This window comes from Rana temporaria, chromosome 4 (genome assembly GCF_905171775.1).
Source record: "Rana temporaria chromosome 4, aRanTem1.1, whole genome shotgun sequence".
In the NCBI taxonomy this organism is placed as follows: domain Eukaryota; kingdom Metazoa; phylum Chordata; class Amphibia; order Anura; family Ranidae; genus Rana; species Rana temporaria.
The window spans coordinates 13,379,415-13,400,507 of NC_053492.1; the positions used below are offsets into that span (position 1 = coordinate 13,379,415).

General features: G+C 45.7%; 2 protein-coding genes across 2 annotated transcripts in view; both read left to right on the forward strand.

The window, feature by feature from the left end:
- The first annotated feature begins 10,469 nt into the window (after positions 1–10,469).
- On the forward strand, positions 10,470–13,911 carry LOC120935926 (gastrula zinc finger protein XlCGF17.1-like). Its single transcript, XM_040347955.1, has 2 exons — positions 10,470–10,498; positions 12,762–13,911. Exon 2 carries the CDS (start codon positions 12,785–12,787, stop codon positions 13,892–13,894), a length of 1,110 nt encoding a protein of 369 aa, XP_040203889.1. The 5' UTR covers positions 10,470–10,498; positions 12,762–12,784; the 3' UTR covers positions 13,895–13,911.
- A 2-nt stretch (positions 13,912–13,913) lies between these two features.
- Positions 13,914–21,093, forward strand: part of LOC120935932 (zinc finger protein 84-like) — a 58,528-nt gene continuing 51,348 nt past the window's right edge. The window contains exon 1 of the mRNA XM_040347962.1: positions 13,914–14,722. Within this exon, the coding sequence (XP_040203896.1) occupies positions 13,932–14,722 (791 nt within the window). The 5' untranslated portion in view covers positions 13,914–13,931. The remainder of the gene's footprint in view (positions 14,723–21,093) is intronic.

A 21,093-nucleotide genomic window follows, 5' to 3' on the forward strand; every position in this document is an offset into this window, starting at 1 on the left:
GTACCCACATCCCGGATTCATTCTTGGACCCCGCAGAGGGCTATATCTGCAGGCGCTGGTGACCTCGCTACTAACAGGAGGTTCTTCCCATCTGGTAAGATTTTTAATTTCTTCTGGTGTGTATCCCAAGGAGAGGCTTATCTCAAATTTCCCTCGGTGGTGGAAAATCTTGAACATCTTCCCATCCCCTTTGTATTTTTATTTTCCACTTATTTGAATTGGATTCATTGATCATCATATGCGGAACTTATGCACATGTTATATATATATATATATATATATATATATATATATATATACAGTTGTGTTCAAAATTATTCAACCCCCCAATGCTGTAAAGGGTTTTAGGGAATTTAGTGTACATTTGTAATTGTATTCAGAATGAAATCCTACAAGGACTTCTTAAAGAACCATATGCAACTAAAATGACATCAATTGGTTTTGTAATACAGTAGTAAATGTTTATTTTGTGAATTCTTCTTCATTTACACAATTATTCAACCCCTTAAAGACTACCACTCTGAAGAACAGAGGTTCATTGAAGTGTTTTCAATCAGGTATTGAAAACACCTGTGGATGTCAGGGAGCAGCAATAAAGCCTAATAAGCACCAATCAGGCAGCTTTCAAATGACTTTGATACTCAGCTCCTTCTAGACATTTACTGGTGTGGTTACAAACATGGTGAAGTCAAGAGAATGGTCCATGAAGACAAGAGAAGAGGTGATTACTCTTCACAGGAAGGGCAATGGCTATAAGAAGATTGCAAAGATGTTAAACATACCAAGAGACACCATAGGAAGCATCATTCGCAAATTCAAGGCAAAGGGCACTGTTGAAACGCTACCTGGTCGTGGCAGAAAGAAGATGCTGACTTCGACTGCTGTGCGCTACCTGAAGCGTACAGTGGAGAAAAGTCCCTGTGTGACTGCTGAGGAACTGAGAAAAGATTTGTCAGATGTGGGTACTGAAGTTTCTGCTCAGACAATACGGCGCACACTGCGTAATGAAGGCCTCCATGCCAGAACTCCCAGGCGCACCACCTTGCTGTCTCCAAAGAATAAGAAGAGTCGACTGCAGTATGCAAAAATCATGTGGACAAACCACAGAAGTTTTGGGATTGTGTTCTGTGGACTGATAAAACAAAATTAGAAGTGTTTGGGCCCATAGATCAACGCTATGTTTGGAGGAGGAAGAACAAGGCCTATGATGAAAAGAACACCTTGCCTACTGTGAAGCATGGTGGGGGGTCAATCATGCTTTGGGGCTGTTTTGCTTCTGCAGGTACAGGGAAGCTTCAGCGTGTGCAAGGTACCATGAATTCTCTTCAGTACCAGGAGATAGTGGATAACAATGTGATGCAGTCCGTCACAAACCTGAGGCTTGGGAGACGTTGGACCTTTCAACAGGACAATGATCCCAAGCATACCTCCAACTCCACTAGAGCATGGTTGCAGATTAAAGGCTGGAACATTTTGGAGTGGCCATCGCAGTCACCAGACTTAAATTCCGATTGAGAACCTCTGGTGGGGCTTAAAGAAAGCAGTTGCAGTGCGCAAGCCTAAGAATGTGACTGAACTGGAGGCTTTTGCCCATGACGAATAGGCGAAGATACCCGTAGATCGCTGCAAGACATTTGTGTCAAGCTATGCTTCACGTTTAAAAGCTGTTATAACTGTAAAAGGATGTTGTACTAAGTACTAAGATTGAATGTCACTTGGGGGTTGAATAAAACTGATAATGATGTGAGCACAGAAAAGACATTTGTGGTTATTTCATTATAAATGTTATGTTATATTTGTCTGACCTACACGTGCCTCTTTGATTTAATTGTAAGCAGGATGACTGAATGATCAAAATCAATGTCAAACTGGCCAAAACAATCAATTTCAGTGGGGGTTGAATAATTTTGAATACAACTATATATATATATATATATATATATATATATATATATATATATATATATATATAACTATATACTCTGTGGGCCGGATTCAGATACATTGGAGTATCTTTTGGCGGGGCGGTAACGTATCTCAGATAAATTAGGGCGCAAGTTCCGTATTTAGAAAGAAATTAGGGCGCAAGTTCCGTATTTAGAAAGAACTTGCGCCCTTAGTTACGGCGGCGTAACGTCTGTGGTCCGGCGTAAGCCCGCCTAATTCAAATGGGGATGATGTGGGCGTGTTTTATTCAAATGAATGGTGACCCCGCGTATTTTACATTTTTTACGAACGGCGCATGCGCCGTTCGTGAAAGAATCCCAGTGCGCATGCTCGAAATTACGCCGCAAATCGTCATTGTTTTAGACGTGAGCGTAACTTACGTACAGCCCTATTCGCGAACGACTTATGCAAACGACGTAAAATTTTCAAAATTCGACGCGGGAACGACGTCCATACTTAACATAGGATACCTCTCATATAGCAGGGGTACCTTTACGCCGGAAAAAGCCTAACGTAAACGACGTAAAAAAATGCGCCGGGCGGACGTACGTTTCTGAATCGGAGTATCTACCTAATTAGCATATTCATTGTGTAAATATACGAAATCGCTACCTAGCAGCCAGCGTAAATATGCAGCCTAAGATACGACGGTGTAAGACACTTACGCCGGTCGGATCTTAAGGGAAATCTATGCGTAACTGATTCTATGAATCAGTTGCATAGATACGACAACACAACTCAGAGTTACGAAGGCATATCCAGGGATACGCCGTCGTATCTCCTTTCTGAATCCGGGCCATTGTGTGTGTGTGTGTGTGTGTGTGTATGTGTATGTGTATATATATATATATATATATATATTTTATATATATATATATATATATGCATACATACATACATACATACATACATTTTGTTTTGGATTTACTGATCATTATATGTGGACTTTCATATACTGTATTTATTGGCCTATAACACTCACTTTTTTACCCTGAAAATAGAGAGTAAACTGTGCCTGCGTGTTATACGCAGGGGGCTGTGGAACGTTTTTTTCCTGAAACTTTCCTCTTAAAGTTAGGGTGCGTGTTATACGCCGATAAATACGGTATTTATTCACTTTACATATACTGTATATCCATAATTATTTGCTCACTGTATGGTTATTTATTTGATTACTTTTGAGTATACGCACTATACTAAAATCAATTTAGGGTATTTGAGAATTTAATTTCATCCTAGTAGTGCAACTTTTTCCCATTATTCATTTTGCCTGCATAAATATATCGCATGTTTTGTGTCGCTGCTTCTTTTTTCACAGGAATATTTGAGTTTTTGAGTGTTTTTTCATTATTAGCGTGGTATATACACCCCTTGATTACATACTAGGGGTTACATCTAGAATCTTCTTGACCTGACAGGGGCATATGTGAACCCTCCTCTAGTGTTCCCACCTCTCCTCCATCTTATGCCTCGTACACATGCCGCCGGACCGTTTTCAGCGGAAATGCCCGCCCAGAGATTTCTGTATGATGGCTGTACACACCATCATACAGAAATCCGCGCGTACATGATACGCGGTGACGATGACGCGGCGACGTGCGCGGCCCTGGAAGTTCAATGCTTCCACGCATGCGTCAAAGTCATTCGACGCATGCGAGGGATGGCGGCCTCTCGGACATGTACGGTAAGTCTGTACAGACGACCGAACATGTCCGACGGACAGGATTCCAGCGGGCATGTTTCTAAACATGTTTAGAAACATTTGCCCGCTCAAACGGTCTGGCGGGCAAATGTACGCTGGAATCCTGTCCGCTCGGCTGTACAGACGACCGAACTTGTCTGCTGAAACTGGTCCGTGGACCAGTTTCAGCAGACATGTTCGGTCGTGTGTACGGGGCCTTAGAGACATATGGCCTGCTGACTCCATAATAATGGAACTTGTACTAAAGGCTAAGAATCCCAGCCAGCTGAGAGGACACTGCAATAGCAGCAGTAAACTGGTAACATACGGAGATGACCCCAGATGCTCATGCCATCCCCAACAGGTGTGCCTTTATGAAGTTATAATGGTATGATCCACGCAACTGAGTAGTCTGCACTTTGTCCCTGGAGTAACCAGAGGTGTGACTGCTGTCTGCTGTGCATGCTGTTGTGCCTTTTGCTGTGCACTGCCTCTGATGCTAATTGGCTTCCACAAGGTGGCTATATGGCCACTGCCATGAAGCTCTGTCCCTTATGGCATCAGAGTTGTGTACCACGTCCAGTGTGAAAGGTGGAGTGCACATACTTTTGCCACCCTGTCTACTGAATAACATAACAAGCTCCCTCTTGGAGCTTGGTAAGATAAATACAGCCAGAGTGGAAGGTGAAGTGTACCTACCTACTCCCACCCACCAAACACAGTAAGCTCCATCCAAGAGTATAGTAAGCCACACAGCCCCTGTAGATTCCCTCACTATTATACAGTAAAAGTAAACAAATGAGGGAGACCATGCAAACAACAATGAGCAGCACCTAATATCCATCCCAAGGGTGGAGAGGGGGAGGAGCATTGCTGTGTAGGGGTACCTGCAGGCTACCAGGCACACTTGCAGCTCCCACCTCAGGACCCTTTCAACAGGGTTCAAGTCCTCACCTATCACGATGGGTCATGCCTTGGAGGGCCATCAGGGACTCGACTCCCTGTGCTGAGATTCACTGCCCTAGACCTGTATAGCACACTACAGGAAAATGCCATGGCAATTTCTATTACCCCCTTACATCCCCATCCTAATATTGTGCAACCAATAGAGTCCAGATAATTCTACACTATCTGTCCACAGAGAAACCTGCATAGATCACATGACCACACCAATGAGGATGGAGGAGGACCAAAGTCACATGACTGAGAAGATACTAAACCTCACTCTGGAGATCATCTACCTGCTGACCGGAGAGGTGAGGAGGATTCTGGAAGACCACATGACATGACTCTTATCTCTATTAATAAAACACAGACCTGACCGGAGAGGTGAGAATGAATCTGGTTGGTCACATGACATGACTCTTATCTCTATTAATATAACAGACCTGACCGGAGAGGTGAGGAGGATTCTGGGAGGTCACATGACATCACTCTTATCTCTATTAATAAAACACAGACCTGACCAGAGAGGTGAGGAGGATTCTGGGATTCTAACAGATATTCCTATTGGTTTTCCAATACAGAGATTTCCTCTTCTGAAGTCAGGAGATCATATGACCATCACAGTGCCTCCATGTGACTCCCTAAAACCTGAGAGACACAACATGGAGAAGATTCTAGAAGTCACCAAGAAGATGATGGAGCTGCTGACAGGAGAGGTGAGCGGTGCCGGGAATTCTGGGACATTATCCAGTAACAGACAAGGGATGTGTCTGGATGGTGACTGTATCATTGTGTGTGTCAGGTTCCTATAAGGTGTCTGGATGTCACTGTCTATTTCTTCATGGAGGAGTGGGAGTATTTAGAAGGACACAAGGATCTCTACAAGGACGTCATGATGGACAATCAGCCGCCCCTCACATCACCGGGTAAGAGGAGACTTTATTGTAAAGGAGAGAGCAGTACGGAGGCTCCACCTAGATCCCCCATCATCTGATAAACACATAGAAACAATGTATTCAGTCAGTGTGTGTGTTTCCTACAGATGGGTCCAGTAATGGGAACCCACCAGAGAGATGTCCCCGTGCTCTGTATTCCCGGGATTCCACACAGGAAGATGACACCATCCCTCATCATCATCAGGTAGGTGGAGTTGAGAGTCTGGAACATAAAGTGATTGAACAATTATAGGTAGATTCAGTAAGGCCTTGTACTCACGGCAGGACATGTCCGATGAAAACGGTCTGCAGACCGTTTCCATCGGACATGTCTGGCCGGGGACTGCCCGGGGACTTCTGTTCGATGGCTATACACACCATCGAACAGAAGTCCGCGCGTAAACAATACGCGGGGCAGGTCCGCGGTGTCGACGCGGTGTTGCCGCGACAATGACGCGGCGACGTGGGCGGCCCGCCTTTAAAATGCTTCCATGCATGCGTCGAAGTCATTCGACGCATGCGAGGGATGGCGGGCGGCAGGACAGGTTTCCAGCGGACTGTTTTAAAGCAAGTCCAGGAAACAGTTGTCCGCTGGAAACCTGTCCGATCGGCCCGAAAATGGTCCGCTCGGGCCAACACACGGCCAAACATGTCTGCTAAAAAAGGTCTGCGGACCAGTTTCAGCAGACATGTTTGGTCGTGAGTACGGGGCCTAAGAGTTAGGCCGGCTTATCAGTAGATAAGCCGACCTAACTCAGAATCTACGCCGACTTATGTTTAAGTGTATGCTCAAACAGAGATACGCTTAAACATATCTAAGATACGACGGCTTGCGCCATCCTATCTTAGGTTGCAATATTCCGGATGGCCGTTAGGTGGCGCTTCCATTGCGGTCGGCGTAGAATATGTAAATTAGTAGATACGCCGATTCATGAACGTACGCCCGGCCGCCGCAGTACATTTATGCCGTTTCCGTAAGCCATTATCAGGCCTAAAGTTATTCCATCTATTAGATGGAATAGTAATAAAAGTATGGCCGCCGTTCCCGCTTCGAGATTGGAAATTTTTACGTCGATTGCGTAAGTCGTCCGTGAATAGCGATTTACGTCCACGTCAAAATCAATAGGCCCGTGTGGCGTACTTAGCCGCAATGCACACTGGGTAATGTATGCGCCCGGCGCATGCGCAGTAAAAAAAAACGTCAAAAACGTAAGGTCAAGCCTTATTAACATAAAACACGCCCCCCTTACACACATTTGAATTCGGCGCCCTTACGCCCGCCCGCTTTAGGCTACGCCGCCGTAACTTAGCAGGCAAGTACATTGTGAATCATGTACTTGCCTAGCTAACTTACGGCGGCGTAGCCTAAACACGCTAAGCTACACCGCCGCAAGTGTAGGCAAATGTACCTGAATCTACCTATTAGTAATTAGTGTGGGTCCTGTTGTTTATTTGAAGCCATATGTCTCATAGACGGAGAGATGTGGCTGGGTCCCAGATACTCCCATCAGGTAGAGAGGAACCCAGACATAGCCCCCCCCCCCCCACTCCTGTACATTGTCCCTGTGGGTCAATGTGTTCCTAGCGGCTCTGACTTTCTTCCTCTATCATTTACTTCTGCTACTTCCGAGGCACCTTCCTCCAGTTCTTATGCGTCTAAGGAGGATTTGACCTCTGCTTTGCGTGGGTTACAACAAAAGCTATCTAGGGCACTTGCTGATTTGTGCCAACAATTTTGAAAATTACTTTCTGCTATAAAATATATTCAATAAAATAATGTACATTTTTTTTTTTTAGTTTTTATCAATTTAGGCCAATTTGTATTCGGCTATATATTTTTGACAAAAATCCCAAAAAGCAGATACAGTTGAATAGGGCTGCAACTAACGATTATTTTCATAATCGATTAGTTGGCCGATTATTGTTTCGATTAGTCGAATAATGGCCTTAAAAAAAAAAAAAAAAAATTGGGGCAATTTGTTGTTGGGCAGATTACAAAACACAAATTGCCGCAAAACACATTACATGCTTTTCTGCAGCTTCTCCATTGAAGTATATTGAACCAAAAAAAATAAATAAAATAGTACCGTTTTGCGTTAAAAAGTCCTTGCCGTTTCCAAATACGCAGCAGCTGAAATAAAATCGTGAATGTGAACGTGTCACATAGGAAAACATGTAAATGAACTGTAGTGTGTTTCTACAAAAAACACCAAAAAAACAGAGGTGTGACCCCAGGCCTGAGATGTTTAGTAACATAATGGGGGTTAAAAAAACAAAAATAAGTACAAAAAGAGCAAATAATCGCTACTGTAAGGGGTTCATCTTTTTACTGTGGGACAGTGAAAGTAATATTTACAGTAGTGATTTGCTTTTTTGTACTATAAAGGGCTAATTTTAGTTTTTTTTTTTTTTTTTAACCCTATGTTACTGCCCGATTAATCGATTATGAAATTAATCGATTACAATTTTTTATAATCGATTAGTGGTCGATTAATCGATTAGTTGTTTCGGCACTACAGTTGAACCTCGGATTATGAGCATAGGCCGTTCCAGGAGTATGCTCGTAATCCAAAGTAGTCGCATATCAAAGCGAGTTTTCCCATTGAAGTCAATGGAAACAAAAATAATTTGTTCCGCATTAACTACAATGGGATGCAATTCCTAATGCGACCAGAGGTGGGGGGGCGCCAGAGAGTGCAGGAAACAAGCCGAAGTGTCCTCCGGCCTTTTCGGACGTTTTCGGTGCTCTCTGGCGCCCCCACCTCTAGTCGCATTCGGAAATGCATCCCATTGTAGTTAATGCGGAACAAATTATTTTCGTTTCCATTAACTTCAATGGGAAAACTCGCTTTGATATGCGAGTACTTTGGATTACGAGCATACTCCTGGTACCTCAGGCCAAATGAGGTACTGCAGGCCAATGTTCGGCTTTTCTTGGCTCCTGCGCCCCTGTACCTCAGGCCAAATGAGGTACTACAGGCCTATTTTCGGCTCTGCACAGCTTCTGCGCCCTCGTACCTCAGGCCAAATGAGGTACTGCAGGTAAACAATTTGCAAACCGAGTCAGAATTAAAAAAAAAAGTTGCTCGCAAATCAAAACGCCCTCAAACCAAGTTACTCTTAAACCGAGGTTCCACTGTATTGATTGGTTTGCACAAATGTTATAGCATCTACAAACTATGGGATAGATTTATGGACTTAAAAACTATTACTTTTACTAGTAATGGCAGCGATCGGCGACCTTTAGCGGGACTGCAACATTGCAGTGGACAAATCTGACACTAAGTGACACTTTTTGGGGACCAGTGACATCAAAACAGTGATCAGTGCTAAAAAAAAAAAAACAGTCACTGTATAAATGACGCTGGCAGGAAAGGGGTTAACAGGGGCGATCAAAGGGCTAACTGTGTTCCCTGGGCGTGCTTTCTTACTGTGTGGGGGATGGACGGACTCAAGGAAGAGAGACATCTGTGTTCCTGATTAGCAGGAATCACAGACCTCTCTCTTCCTGTCTGACAGAGCATCAGTTTACATAGCAAACAAGGCAAACTGACGCTCTCTCTTCCTGTCTGACAGAGCGTCAGTTTGCCTTGTTTACATAGCAAGGCAAACTGACACTCTGTCAGACAGGAAGAGAGAGCGTCAGTTTGCCTTGTTTGCTATGTAAACAAGGCAAACTGACGCTCTCTCTTCCTGTCTGACAGAGCGTCAGTTTGCCTTGTTTACATAGCAAACTGACGCTCTCTCTTCCTGTCTGACAGAGTGTCAGTTTGCCTTGTTTGCTATGTAAACAAGGCAAACTGACGCTCTGTCAGACAGGAAGAGAGAGCGTCAGTTTGCCTTGTTTACATAGCAAACAAGGCAAACTGACGCTCTCTCTTCCTGTCTGACAGAGCGTCAGTTTGCCTTGTTTACATAGCAAGGCAAACTGACGCTCTCTCTTCCTGTCTGACAGAGCGTCAGTTTGCCTTGCTATGTAAACAAGGCAAACTGACGCTCTGTCAGACAGGAAGAGAGAGCGTCAGTTTGCCTTATTTGCTATGTAAACAAGGCAAACTGACGCTCTCTCTTCCTGTCTGACAGAGCGTCAGTTTGCCTTGTTTACATAGGCAGATCGTGGTTCTGTCATTCCCCCAAATGATCACGGGTGACCAGCGGCCATCTCGGCCGCCGGACCAGCTGATTGTCTCCCTCTGTGTCCAATCACAGCGGGAGCACAGCTTTGACGGCATGCGCATCAGAGTCGACCATGAGAATCACGTACAGGTACTTGATTTTGCGTTTAAGGGCCCCCTTGCCACAGTAAATGTACGTTGGGCGGTCCTTAGGTGGTTAAGCTTCAGTAGCTCAAGTTTGCAAAGCCACAACCTGGTCTTCAGTTCACATTTCTACATGGTTTTACCAGGTAGATACTAGAGCTGCTGAGGATGCTACCTTTGGTTACACTGTTTTGCAGGATGCTGCTTGAGATCCTTTCCTGCTTCTGGTTCCCCCAACTCCTGTTTTGTGGTCTAGAGATTGCTACAAAACCAGTGTTAATTTCATAGATAAAAAATGTTTTGCCATAATTTTTGTCAGTGGCATGTTTCCAGTGATGAAAACCTAACAAAAATTACTCTGAATTTTCATTACTTGACAAAAACTATCCAAAATCAATTCCAATCTTCGTCAACGAATAAAAACGGGACGAAAATATGAGAGGGAGGGACATTTACCCACGTGAACTTTTTTACCTGCTCAGAGTAAGCTCTTTCCTCATTCCTCCTCCACCAAACAAGGTCCTCACCTCGGTTAGTGAGTCTCCATGGGTGTGCGTCCTTGACAATGTTATTTTCTGCCATTCTGTTGGTGTAGGGTGAACATCTGATGAACATGAAAGTTCAGGGTGAAGTAGAAGAGACGTATGTGAGGGATGATCAGCAATATACGGAGGAGGCTGGAATGACGAGGACATTCAAAGAGGAGGACACTCCTACAGAGATCAGCACAGGTGAGCCAGAATATATTCTTCTCTTATCTCTGCTCTGTTACTGCACACTGATTGGTCCAGAGTAGGGCAGGAGATGAGTGACATCATAGGTTGATAATAGTCACCTCCTTGTACTGATTCCCGTCCTGCACATTAGATCTTCTTTTCTCTCTTATAGTGACTGCGACATTAAGACGGACACATCGGACACTTTTGACATTATTTTGATACCATTGTCATTTATACAGCGATCAGTGCTATAAAAATGCATGCGCGCAGGAGCCGCCAGTCACGGCACGATCGCCTTTAGAAATGGCACGCTCGCTGTTTCTTAGGCCTCGTACAGACGACCGAACATGTCTGCTGAAACTGGTCCGCTGACCAATTTCAGCAGACATGTTCGGTCGTGTGTACGGCCGACCGGACAGGTTTCCAGAGGACATTTGTCCACCCGACCGTTTTCGAGCGGACAAATGTTTCTTAGCATGCTAAGAAACATGTCCGCTGGAATCCTGTCCGTCGGACATGTTCGGTCGTCTGTACAGACTCACCGTACATGTCCGAGCGGCCGCCATCCCTCGCATGCGTCGAATCACTTTGACGCATGCGTGGAAGCATTGACCTTCCAGCGTCGCGCACGTCGCCGCGGACACGTCACCGCGCTGTCTGTCCGTGCGGATTTCTGTCTGATGAAATCTCCGAGGGGACATGTCCGCTGAAAACGGTCCGGTGGACCGTTTTCAGCGGACTGTCCCCTCGTCTGTACGAGGCCTAAAGGTTTCCACAGTGCGCCTGCGCCTTTGTCTACGGCGCATGTGCCGTAGACATCGGTGCCCGTCTTTTTTGCAAAAATCTCCTAAACCATGTAGGTTTAGGAGATATTTCTTGCACCTACAGGTAAGCCTTAATCTAGGCTTTCATATAGGTAAAAGTGGTCTGTAAGGGTTTACAACCACTTTACTGTGTCCTAGGGAGTGATTCTAACTGTGTGGGGGTTGGGCTACAAGTGACACGACAGTGATCACTGCTCCTGATGACAGGGAGCAGTAGATCACTGTCCTGTCGCTAGGCAGAACAGGGAAATGCCTTCTTTGCAAAGGCATCTCCCCATTCTGCCTCTCCGTGACACGATCGCTGGATACCAGCGGAAATTCGAGCCCGCGGGTCCTGCGGTCACGGAGCACACGGCAGGGGGGCGTGCCCACACGGCAGCAAATACAGGTATGTTGCTTTGCGCAGCCGTGCCATTCTGGCGATGTAGATCTACAGTAGGTGGTCGGCAAGCGGTTAAAAATGAAAAATTCCTTTAAATAACATGCTTGGAGGTGGTCCCTTAATCTGCCTGCGAACTGACACATTGGTACGAGAGAGTTTTTAAAAACAGACCCAAGACAGATCTATTCACCCGGCTTATAGCGATACCTGACAAATCCATCTCTTCAATGATCCAACTCCAATTTGATTTACACAGTAGGGGCCAAATCCTCAAAAATCCTGCCTGACTTATCTTTTCCCATTTAAGTTACACTGCCTTAAAATTTCTACCTAAGTGCCCGATCCACAAAGCACTTACCTAGAAATTTCAGGCCGTGTAACTTAAATGTCTCCGGCGCAAGGCGGTCCTCTTCTGCAGGGGGCGATGACAATTTAAATGAGGCGCGCTCCCGCGCCGGCCGTACTGCGCATGCTCGTGACGTCATTTTCCCGACGGGCAGCGCGCGAAATTACGTTACGTCGGGCTTTGTGGATTGCGACGGGACAATAAAGTTGCGTCGGGTAAAAAAAAAGTTACGCGCCGAAAAAAATCATTAAAAATTTAAAAAAAATCGCGGTGATCGAAAAAAAGGTCTGTTTTTACAAGGTGTAACTAGTTTACACTTTGTAAAAGCAGAACAAATTTTACGTATGCAAACATAAACTTACGCAGAAAACACAAAGCTGAAAAGCTTTGTGGATCTCCGTAAGTCCTCATTTGCATACGCAAAGCGGCATTTAGACTCGAAAATGCCCCCAGCGGCGGATGCGGTACTGCATCCTAAGATCCGACAGTGTAAGTCTCTTACAGATGTCAGATCTTCTGCCTATCTTTGGAAAACTGCTTCTGAGGATCAGTTCCAAAGATAGGCACAGGGATACGCAGGCTGAACAGCAGTTCCGCCTGCGTATCCCTTTTGAGGATTTGGCCCTAGGTTCCTAGGGTTCCTGCTCATTAAAATCTACCTGATCCAGATTTAAGTGCGCTAACCATCGTGTTTCTATTGATCATGGTTTTATATTTTTCCAGGACACGCCCTCGAGAAACTCTCAATGGATCATCTCACTTTATCTCTCAAATGTAAAATGGAAGATGAGGACATCATAGGAGATTGTGAAGGAGAAAAGACAATGAGCTCTCTTGTTGAAGGTGGACTTCACAGTGTGGGTAGACCATCGAATCCCTTTGACTTTGAGCAGCCTCATACTGCGAGGGATGGTGCTGAAATTCAGCAGAATTCAGAATTCTGTCCTGAATGTGGGGAAAGTTTTAGTTCTGAGTTAAGTCTTGCTGTACATCAGAGATCTCACATGGGTGGGAAGCCATATTCCTGCCCCGAGTGTGAAAAATGTTTTTCACAATTGTCCCATCTTTACATGCATCAGAGGTCTCACAAGGGGAAAAAACTATATTCCTGTCCTGTGTGTGGGAAATGTTTTACACGGAAACCAGGACTTGTTGTACATCAAAGATCTCACACGGGGGAAAAGCCTTATGCCTGCTCTGAGTGTGGGAAATGTTTTACTTTGAAATCTGGGCTTGTTCTACATCAAAGATCTCACACGGGAGAGAAGCCATATGCCTGCTCTGAATGCGGGAAATGTTTTTCGGAGAAGTCCAATCTTTGCAGACATCAGAGGATTCACACGGGGGAGAAACCATATTTCTGTACTGAGTGCGGGAAATCTTTTTCACAGGTATCCCATTTTTACATACATCAGAGGTCTCACATGGGGACAAAGCTGTTTCGCTGCCCTGAGTGTGGGAAATGTTTTACACGAAAATCAGGACTTGTTCTACAACAAAGATTTCACACAGGGGAGAAGCTTTATTCTTGCCCCGAGTGTGGGAAATGTTTTTCAGAAAAGTCCAGTCTTTACAAACATCAAAGGATTCACACAGAGGAGAAGTTTTATTCCTGTTCTCAGTGTGGGAAATGTTTTTCACAGGAATCGGACCTTGTTATACATCAGACCTCTCACACAAGCAAGAAGCCTTATTCCTGCCCTGACTGCGGGAAATGTTATCCACGAAAATCAAAACTTGTCATACATCTAAGATCTCACACAGGGCATAAGCTGCATTTTTGTTCTCAGTGTGGGACAAGTTTTTCCCAGAAATCCGACCTTCTAATACATCAAAGATCTGTATTTCTGCACTGAGTGTGGGAAATGTTTTCCATGGAAATCAGGGCTTGTTATGCATCAAAGATCTCACACAGGGGAGAGGCCATTTTCCTGCCCTGAGTGCGAGAAATGTTTTATACAGAAATCGGATCTTGTTAGACATCAAAAGTCTCACAGAGGGGAGAAACAATATTCCTGCTCTGAGTGTGCGAAATGTTTTTCACAGAAATCTGACTTTGTTGAACATCAAAGAGCTCACAGTGAGGAGATGCCGTATTCCTGTTCCAAGTGTGGGAAATGTTATAGACGGAAATCAGACTTTGTTATACATCAGAGATCTCACACTGGGGAGAAACCATATTCCTGCCCTGAATGTGGTAAAAGTTTTTCGGAGAAGTCCAATCTTTACAGACATCGGAGGATTCACACGGGGGAGAAGCCATTTTCCTGTCCTGAGTGTAGTAAATGTTTTTCACAAGCGTCCCATCTTCACACACATCAGTTGATTCACACAGGAGAGAAGCCATATTCCTGTCCTGAGTGTGGGAAATGTTTTTCAAAGAAATCAGACTTTGTTATACACCAAAGATGCCACAGAGGGGAGAAGCCGTATTCATGCACTGAGTGTGGGAAAGGTTTTCAAGGGAAGTGGAGTCTTTACAGACATCAGATGACTCACACAGGTGAGAAGCCGTATTCCTGTCCTGAGTGTGGGAAATGTTTTTCACAGAAATCAGACCTTGTTCGACATCGAAGATCTCACACTGGGGAGAAGCCATATTCCTGTCCGGAGTGCAGGAAATGTTTTTTACAGAAATCAGACCTTGTTAGACATAAAAAATCTCACACATGTGAGAAGCCGCATTCCTTCCCTGAGTGAGACTCGCATATCAGAAGTTTTACACAGAGAGAAGCTGTATTCCTGCCCTGCCATTTTTTTACAGAAATCAGATCTTGTTATACTGTAAATTCCACACAGGGGAAACACTGGCCCAGATTCAGGTACCGCTGCGCACTTCTTACGGAGGCGCAGCGTCCCGTTTTTGCCCTGCGCCCCCGCAAATTATCTGCGCTACGCTTCATTCACGAAGCAGTAGCCATGTAATTTGCGTGGGCGCTCCTCAAAAATGCCCGGCGTAAGGGCGCGTAATTTAAATGATCCCGTAGGGGGCGTGGATCATTTAAATTAGGCGCGTTCTCTCGCCGAACGTAGTGCGCATGCTCCGTCGGGAAACTTTCCCGACGTGCATTGCGGCAAATGACGTCGCAAGGACGTCATTTGCTTCAAAGTGAACGTGAATGGCGTCCAGCGCCATTCACGATTCACTTACGCAAACTACGTAAAATTTTAAATTCGCAACGCGGGAACGACGGGTATACGTAGCATTAGCTGCCCCTGCTAATAGCAGGGGCAGCCTTACGCAAAAACCGACGTACGCAAATGACGTAAACTGCGTACGCAGGGCTCGCGTAGGGTTGTGAATCGACGTTGGTATGCAATTTGCATACTATACGCTGACCACAACGGGAACGCCACCTAGCGGCCTGCGTAAGAATGCAGCCTAAGATATGACGGCATAAGGAGCCTTATGCCAGTCATTTCTTAGGCTGCAGTCGGCGTATCGAGGTTCCTGAATCAGGAGCATTCGATACGCCGGGGCAAGTAAGCAATTGCGCTGCGTAACTATGGTTACGCAGACGCAATTGCTCTCTGAATCTACCCCATTGTATTCCTGTCCTTTGTGCGGGAACGTGCTTCCCAGAAATCAGACTTTGTTATATGTCAAAGATCTTCCAGAGCAGAGAAGTCACATTCTTGCCCCAAGTGTAGAAATTGCTATGTACAGAAATCAGACATTGGTATACATCAAAGATCTTACACAGGGGAGAAGTTGTATTCCTACCCAGGGTGCAAGAAATGCTTTTCAGAGAAGTCCAGTCTTTATAAGCATAAGAGGATTCACACAGGAGAGAAGCCACATTAATTTTCAAAGTGTAAAAATGCTAAATAATTGTAAAAATCAGACTTAAATATAAGTAAATATATATATATATACATCAAAGATCTTACACAGGCGAGAAGCCATATTTCTGTCTTAAGTGTGATTTTTTTTTTTTTTTTTTTACCTGATAACACTTTGGCACCATATATCGGTTGACACTGACCTCTGGTCAACTTCCTCTGGACAGCATAAATAAATATAAATTTGAGTCTCACCCTATCAGAGATTTTCCTTTTTTAATCCTCCTTTCTCTAGGGTGAACATTTAGGCTGGGTTCACACTATTGCCGCATGCGGCTCACAACAGGGATCCGCTGCGTCCCCGTTGACTGTTTCAGTTTGATTTCAGCCCAAATTTTTGGTCTGAATTCGGACCTGAAACAGACCAAATGACGCACAGGGCTCCTGTGCAAATTCGCACCAGAGATATGTGAACCGGCTACATAGAGAGCCGGTCACAATTTCTTTTGCACTGATTTGTTGTACTTGGTGACGCACCATGTCTGTGTTGTGCTGGAGGGGGTGCAAGATGTCCTCTGCGCTGCTAATGTGGGTCTTGGTCTCGGCCACGCGGTCCCGGAGGGTAAACAGATCCTGTCTGATGAGGGATACTTCGATCTTCACTCCTTCTTCTATTTTGGAGGTGAGCGTGCTTTGGCATAAGGCTATGGCATCTAGTACCTTGTTAGTGGCTGCCGCGGCCTGCTCTGTGTCCGACAAGGCCCCGGTGCCATCTTCAGCCTGCTGCTCCATCTCCTGGCGAAAGGTATTTAGCTAGGTTTCGTCGGTGGAAACATGTCCCTGGAATAGTAGGGTGGCACCCGGGGGTACAGAAGTGTGGACTACCGGTCAGGCTGTAGGCAGGATACTGGGTACAGGAGTAACGGCAAGCGGAGCTCTCCCTGCTTGCGTCATACTCCATTGCTCATCAGGGCACGCCCCTCAGTCACAATCTCTGACATGCGAATTGGATGCAGGTAAACCTGCATCCAATTCACATAGGCTTGAACCCAGCCTTACTTAGTTAAAGTGGTTGTATACTCTTTGTTTTAATTTTTACCTACAGGTAAGCCTATAATGAGGCTTAGCTGTTGGTAAAATTAATATCTCCTAAACCTGTATGGTTTAGGACAGGGTTTGACAAATTTGCTTGGAATCTAGGAGCCAGCTAAAAAAGTTAGGAGCCAGAAAACACACCCCGTTACGATGAGCTTGCGCGCAGAAGCGAACACATACGTGAGCAGCGCCCGCATATGTAAACGGTGTTCAAACCACACATGTGAGGTATCGCCGCGATTGGTAGAGCGAGAGCAATAATTCTAGCCCTAGTCCTCCTCTGTAACTCAAAACATGCAACCTGTAGATTTTTTTAAACGTCGCTTATGAAGATTTTAAAGGGTAAAAGTTTGTCGGCATTCCACGAGCGGACGTAGTTTTGAAGCGTGACATGTTGGGTATGAATTTCCTCGGCGTAACGTTATCTTTCATAATATTAAAAAAAAATGGGGATAACTTTACTGTTGTCTTATTTTTTAATTAACAAAAGTGTAATTTTTTCCCAAAAAAGTGCGCTTGTAAAACCGCTGCGCAAATACGGCGTGACAGAAAGTATTGCAACGATCGCCATTTTATTCTCTAGGGTGTTCGGATAAAAAATATATATAATGTTTGGGGGTTCTAATTCGAGGGAAGAAGATGGCAGTGAAAATAGTGAAAAATTACATTAGAATTGCTGTTTAACTTGTAATGCTTAACTTGTAATACCAACGGCCACCACCAGATGGCGCCAGCTCACACATCTGGTGGTAATAACTTGTAATACCAACGGCCACCACCAGATGGCGCCAGCTTACACATCTGGTGGTAATAACTTGTAATACCAACGGCTCACCACCAGATGGCGCCAGCTTCCAAGCGAAGTCGCCAGGACACTATTTCCAGTCGCCATGGCGACCTGGCGATCGGGATTTGTCGAGCCCTGGTTTAGGAGATATTCACTTTGCATTCAGCCACTGATGTCAGCAGCACGTTCACTGTAAAGGCACGGCTGAAGGTCGCTGCCGGACCTTGCCGGGAAGAAGACTCTCACACGCATGTGGTGACGTAATCGTGCCTGCGGCCACTCGCAGTGCCAGAGCCGCAAAACCGAAAGAAACGCTGAGGGAAAAATGTCAGCTCCCTCGGCACGGACTGGGATCAGATGCCGACAACTCGTTCTAAGGTATTTCATAATGAGCTAGTAGCTGTATACTAGCTCATTATGCTTTTGCCTTACAGGTTTTTTTTTCTGTGAGGGTATACAACCGCTTTTAAGTAAATCTGATGTGCAAAGATTAGGTGTTGTGTCATGGGGGGGGGGGGGGGTGCTCTCCTGAATTACAGCAAATTTTGAGGTATTTTAACCAGCTAAGTGCCCATTATTACTATCAAAGTGTCCATCTTGGATTATGCGTCTTACAAGGAGTGTGATCATGCCTATTACCTGCTACCTCATATGTAATATGAGGTTTGTTGGCCATTCAGCTGCCTCTCTCCCTGTGTAGTGCCTCAGCTGCTATTCTTCCTTGTCTGCCTTTAAAAGGGCCTCTCTGACATGTATTTTATCTGCCCTATGTGCTCCTACTTTGTCTCTGTACTTATAAATATTGGGGGTTATTTACAAAAGGCAAATCCACTTTGCACTACAAGAGCAAACTACAAGTGCAAAGTGCACTTGAAATTGCACTGGAAGTGCAGTCGCTGTATATGCGAGGGGGACATGCAAGGAGGATAAAAAAAAGCATTTTAGCTTGCACATGATTGGATGATAAAATCGGCAGAGCTTCCCCTCATTTCAGATCTACCCCTCAGATTTACAGCGACTGCACTTCCAAGTGCACTTTGCACTTGTAGTGCAAAGTGGATTTGCCTTTTCGTAAATAACCCCCATTGTGTTTCCTCTGCTCTCTGTTGGTCAGGCTTCGGCCACTCACCGTTTCTGGGTAATCAGCTGAAACTCGGTATGCTCAGGAAGGACAGTGCAATGCAGACTGTGTTCCAGCCACAGGGGTATGTTGCATGCGCAGTAACTCGCGCATATGCAATATAGTCAGGTTGCTCTTCGGTGTCCTCAAACATAGCTCTGAGCAAGCTCCGCCATGTGACAATCGCATGACGCTGTGTACCACGTGCATGGTGAAGACTGCAATGTTGTAGAGACCTCCCTTGCACCTCAAGCCCAACACTTCTGAAGATTAAGACAAAGAGTGTGAAGGCAAGGAGCCGCACGAGTGCTGGAGTAGCTGGCTGGTTATGTCCACTCTTTAAGTGGGTAGAGTTGGTAGTCGCAGTCCTCAGAGCGGGATGCAAAAGTAGCTTGGCACCAGAGCAGAAGACAAAAGCAGGACGGGGATGCATGGGCGTCCGCTCCATAGGGTAAGGGGGGGCAATTGACCCCCCTGGAAAATCGAGAAGGTGTTGAAGAGTTTTGCGGCCGCGGGCTGTCTGAGCTGTCCCGGGCTGGATGTCACACAGGCACAGCGAGCAGAGTGAAGCCGCCTCCCCGCCAGTGTTTATGTGTACACAGGGGGAGGGAACCTGCTGTGCCTGTGCAGCGTTGATTGCTGATCTGAGGTACTGAATGGGATGGGGGAGGGGGGTCCGTCTGTACTTAAGGGGGCGTTTGTGCTGAATGGGGGTCCATCTGTGTTGAAGGAGGGGTCTGCACTGAAGGGGGGGGTCCATCTGTGCTGAAGGGGGGGTCCATCTGTGCAGAATGAAGGGGTTTGTGCAGAATGGGGGGTCTGTGCTGAAGGGGGTCCATCTGTGCTGAATGGAGGGGTCTGTGTTGAAGGGGGGTCCATCTGTGCTGAAGGGGGGTCTGTACATTCTCTAAGCTATATTTATATGGGCATGGAGTGAAGCTGAATTATCTCAAGAGATATTTCACACTGCCAGCTGGCCGTATTATCGGTAAAGCGGCGCGAAAGAGCATCGGTTTACCATCGTTTTAGCTGCGCTATTCGGCCGCTAGCGTTTGAAGAAAGGGTTAAATGCGACTGTGTATCGCTGCAGCTGAAGCGCCCCTCCCTGAAAAATTTCCAGTGGACGCCCATGCCGGGATGGCACGCAGTGGTTAGCTACAACAGGGCAGTGAGGGACCAAATCGGCACACCATGGTCAGTAACATCCGGGCAAAGCAGTACAGAATCAGCAGGCAAAGACAAGTCCAGTACACATTCCGAGGTCAGAGTAATAAGGTGAACAGAGTTGAAGCAGAAGTCCAAAAGCAAGCCGGGTCAGATACAGGTAAGCAGGTACAGAGGACCAGGTTTTAGGAATATGGGAACAAGCTGAAGGCCATTCAGAAAATTCTCATAATCCATCTTTCGCAGCTGTCAGAATATCCGATTGCATGCAGTTGCTGTTCAGCCAAAAGTTTTCAAGCAGTTTTCCTTAGACAAAAGTCAATTGAATCGAGTAGGGCCACACACCGAGCGAGAATCATCCCAGTGTACAGCCACAGCTTTACCAACCTGCATCACAACAGGAGATGGCCAAGTTCTTACACTCAATGTTGACAGAGTTCTGAAGACCTATCTTCAGGCTATGGTGGAGTCAAAAATGTCAGAACAACTGTTTGTGATACCTACAGGAAGAAACGGAGGCAAGCAGGGCCGGTGCAAGGATTTCTGCCTACACAAGCGAAGCTCCATTTTGGCGCCCCCCCCCCCCCAACGGCCACCCACCTCCCTTGCAAAAATGTTTCTTTCAATAATTTTTTTATATAAAAAAAACACACTAATTTGTGCTTTTGTAACCACGCCACACCAGAAATTCTTAGTATAATATACACCATACTACTAAATGTAAAACATACTGGACCCCTTTACATTACACAGCACCATACACCACTGGACCCCTTTACATTACATAGCACCCTGCACCTCTGGACCCCATTACACAGACACCCCCAACAGTTCAGACCCCCCAACAGTGCAGACCCCCACAGTACAGACACCCCTATAGTGCAGACCCCCACAGTACAGACACCCTTACAGTGCAGACCCCCACCCGACATACAGACACCCCTACAGTGCAGACCCCCACCCCTATAGTGCAGACCCCCACAGTACAGACACCCCTACAGTGCAGACCCCCATACCCCACAGTACAGACACCCCTATAGTGCAGCCCCCCACAGTACAGAAACCCTTACAGTGCAGACCCCAACCCGACACAGTACAGACACCCC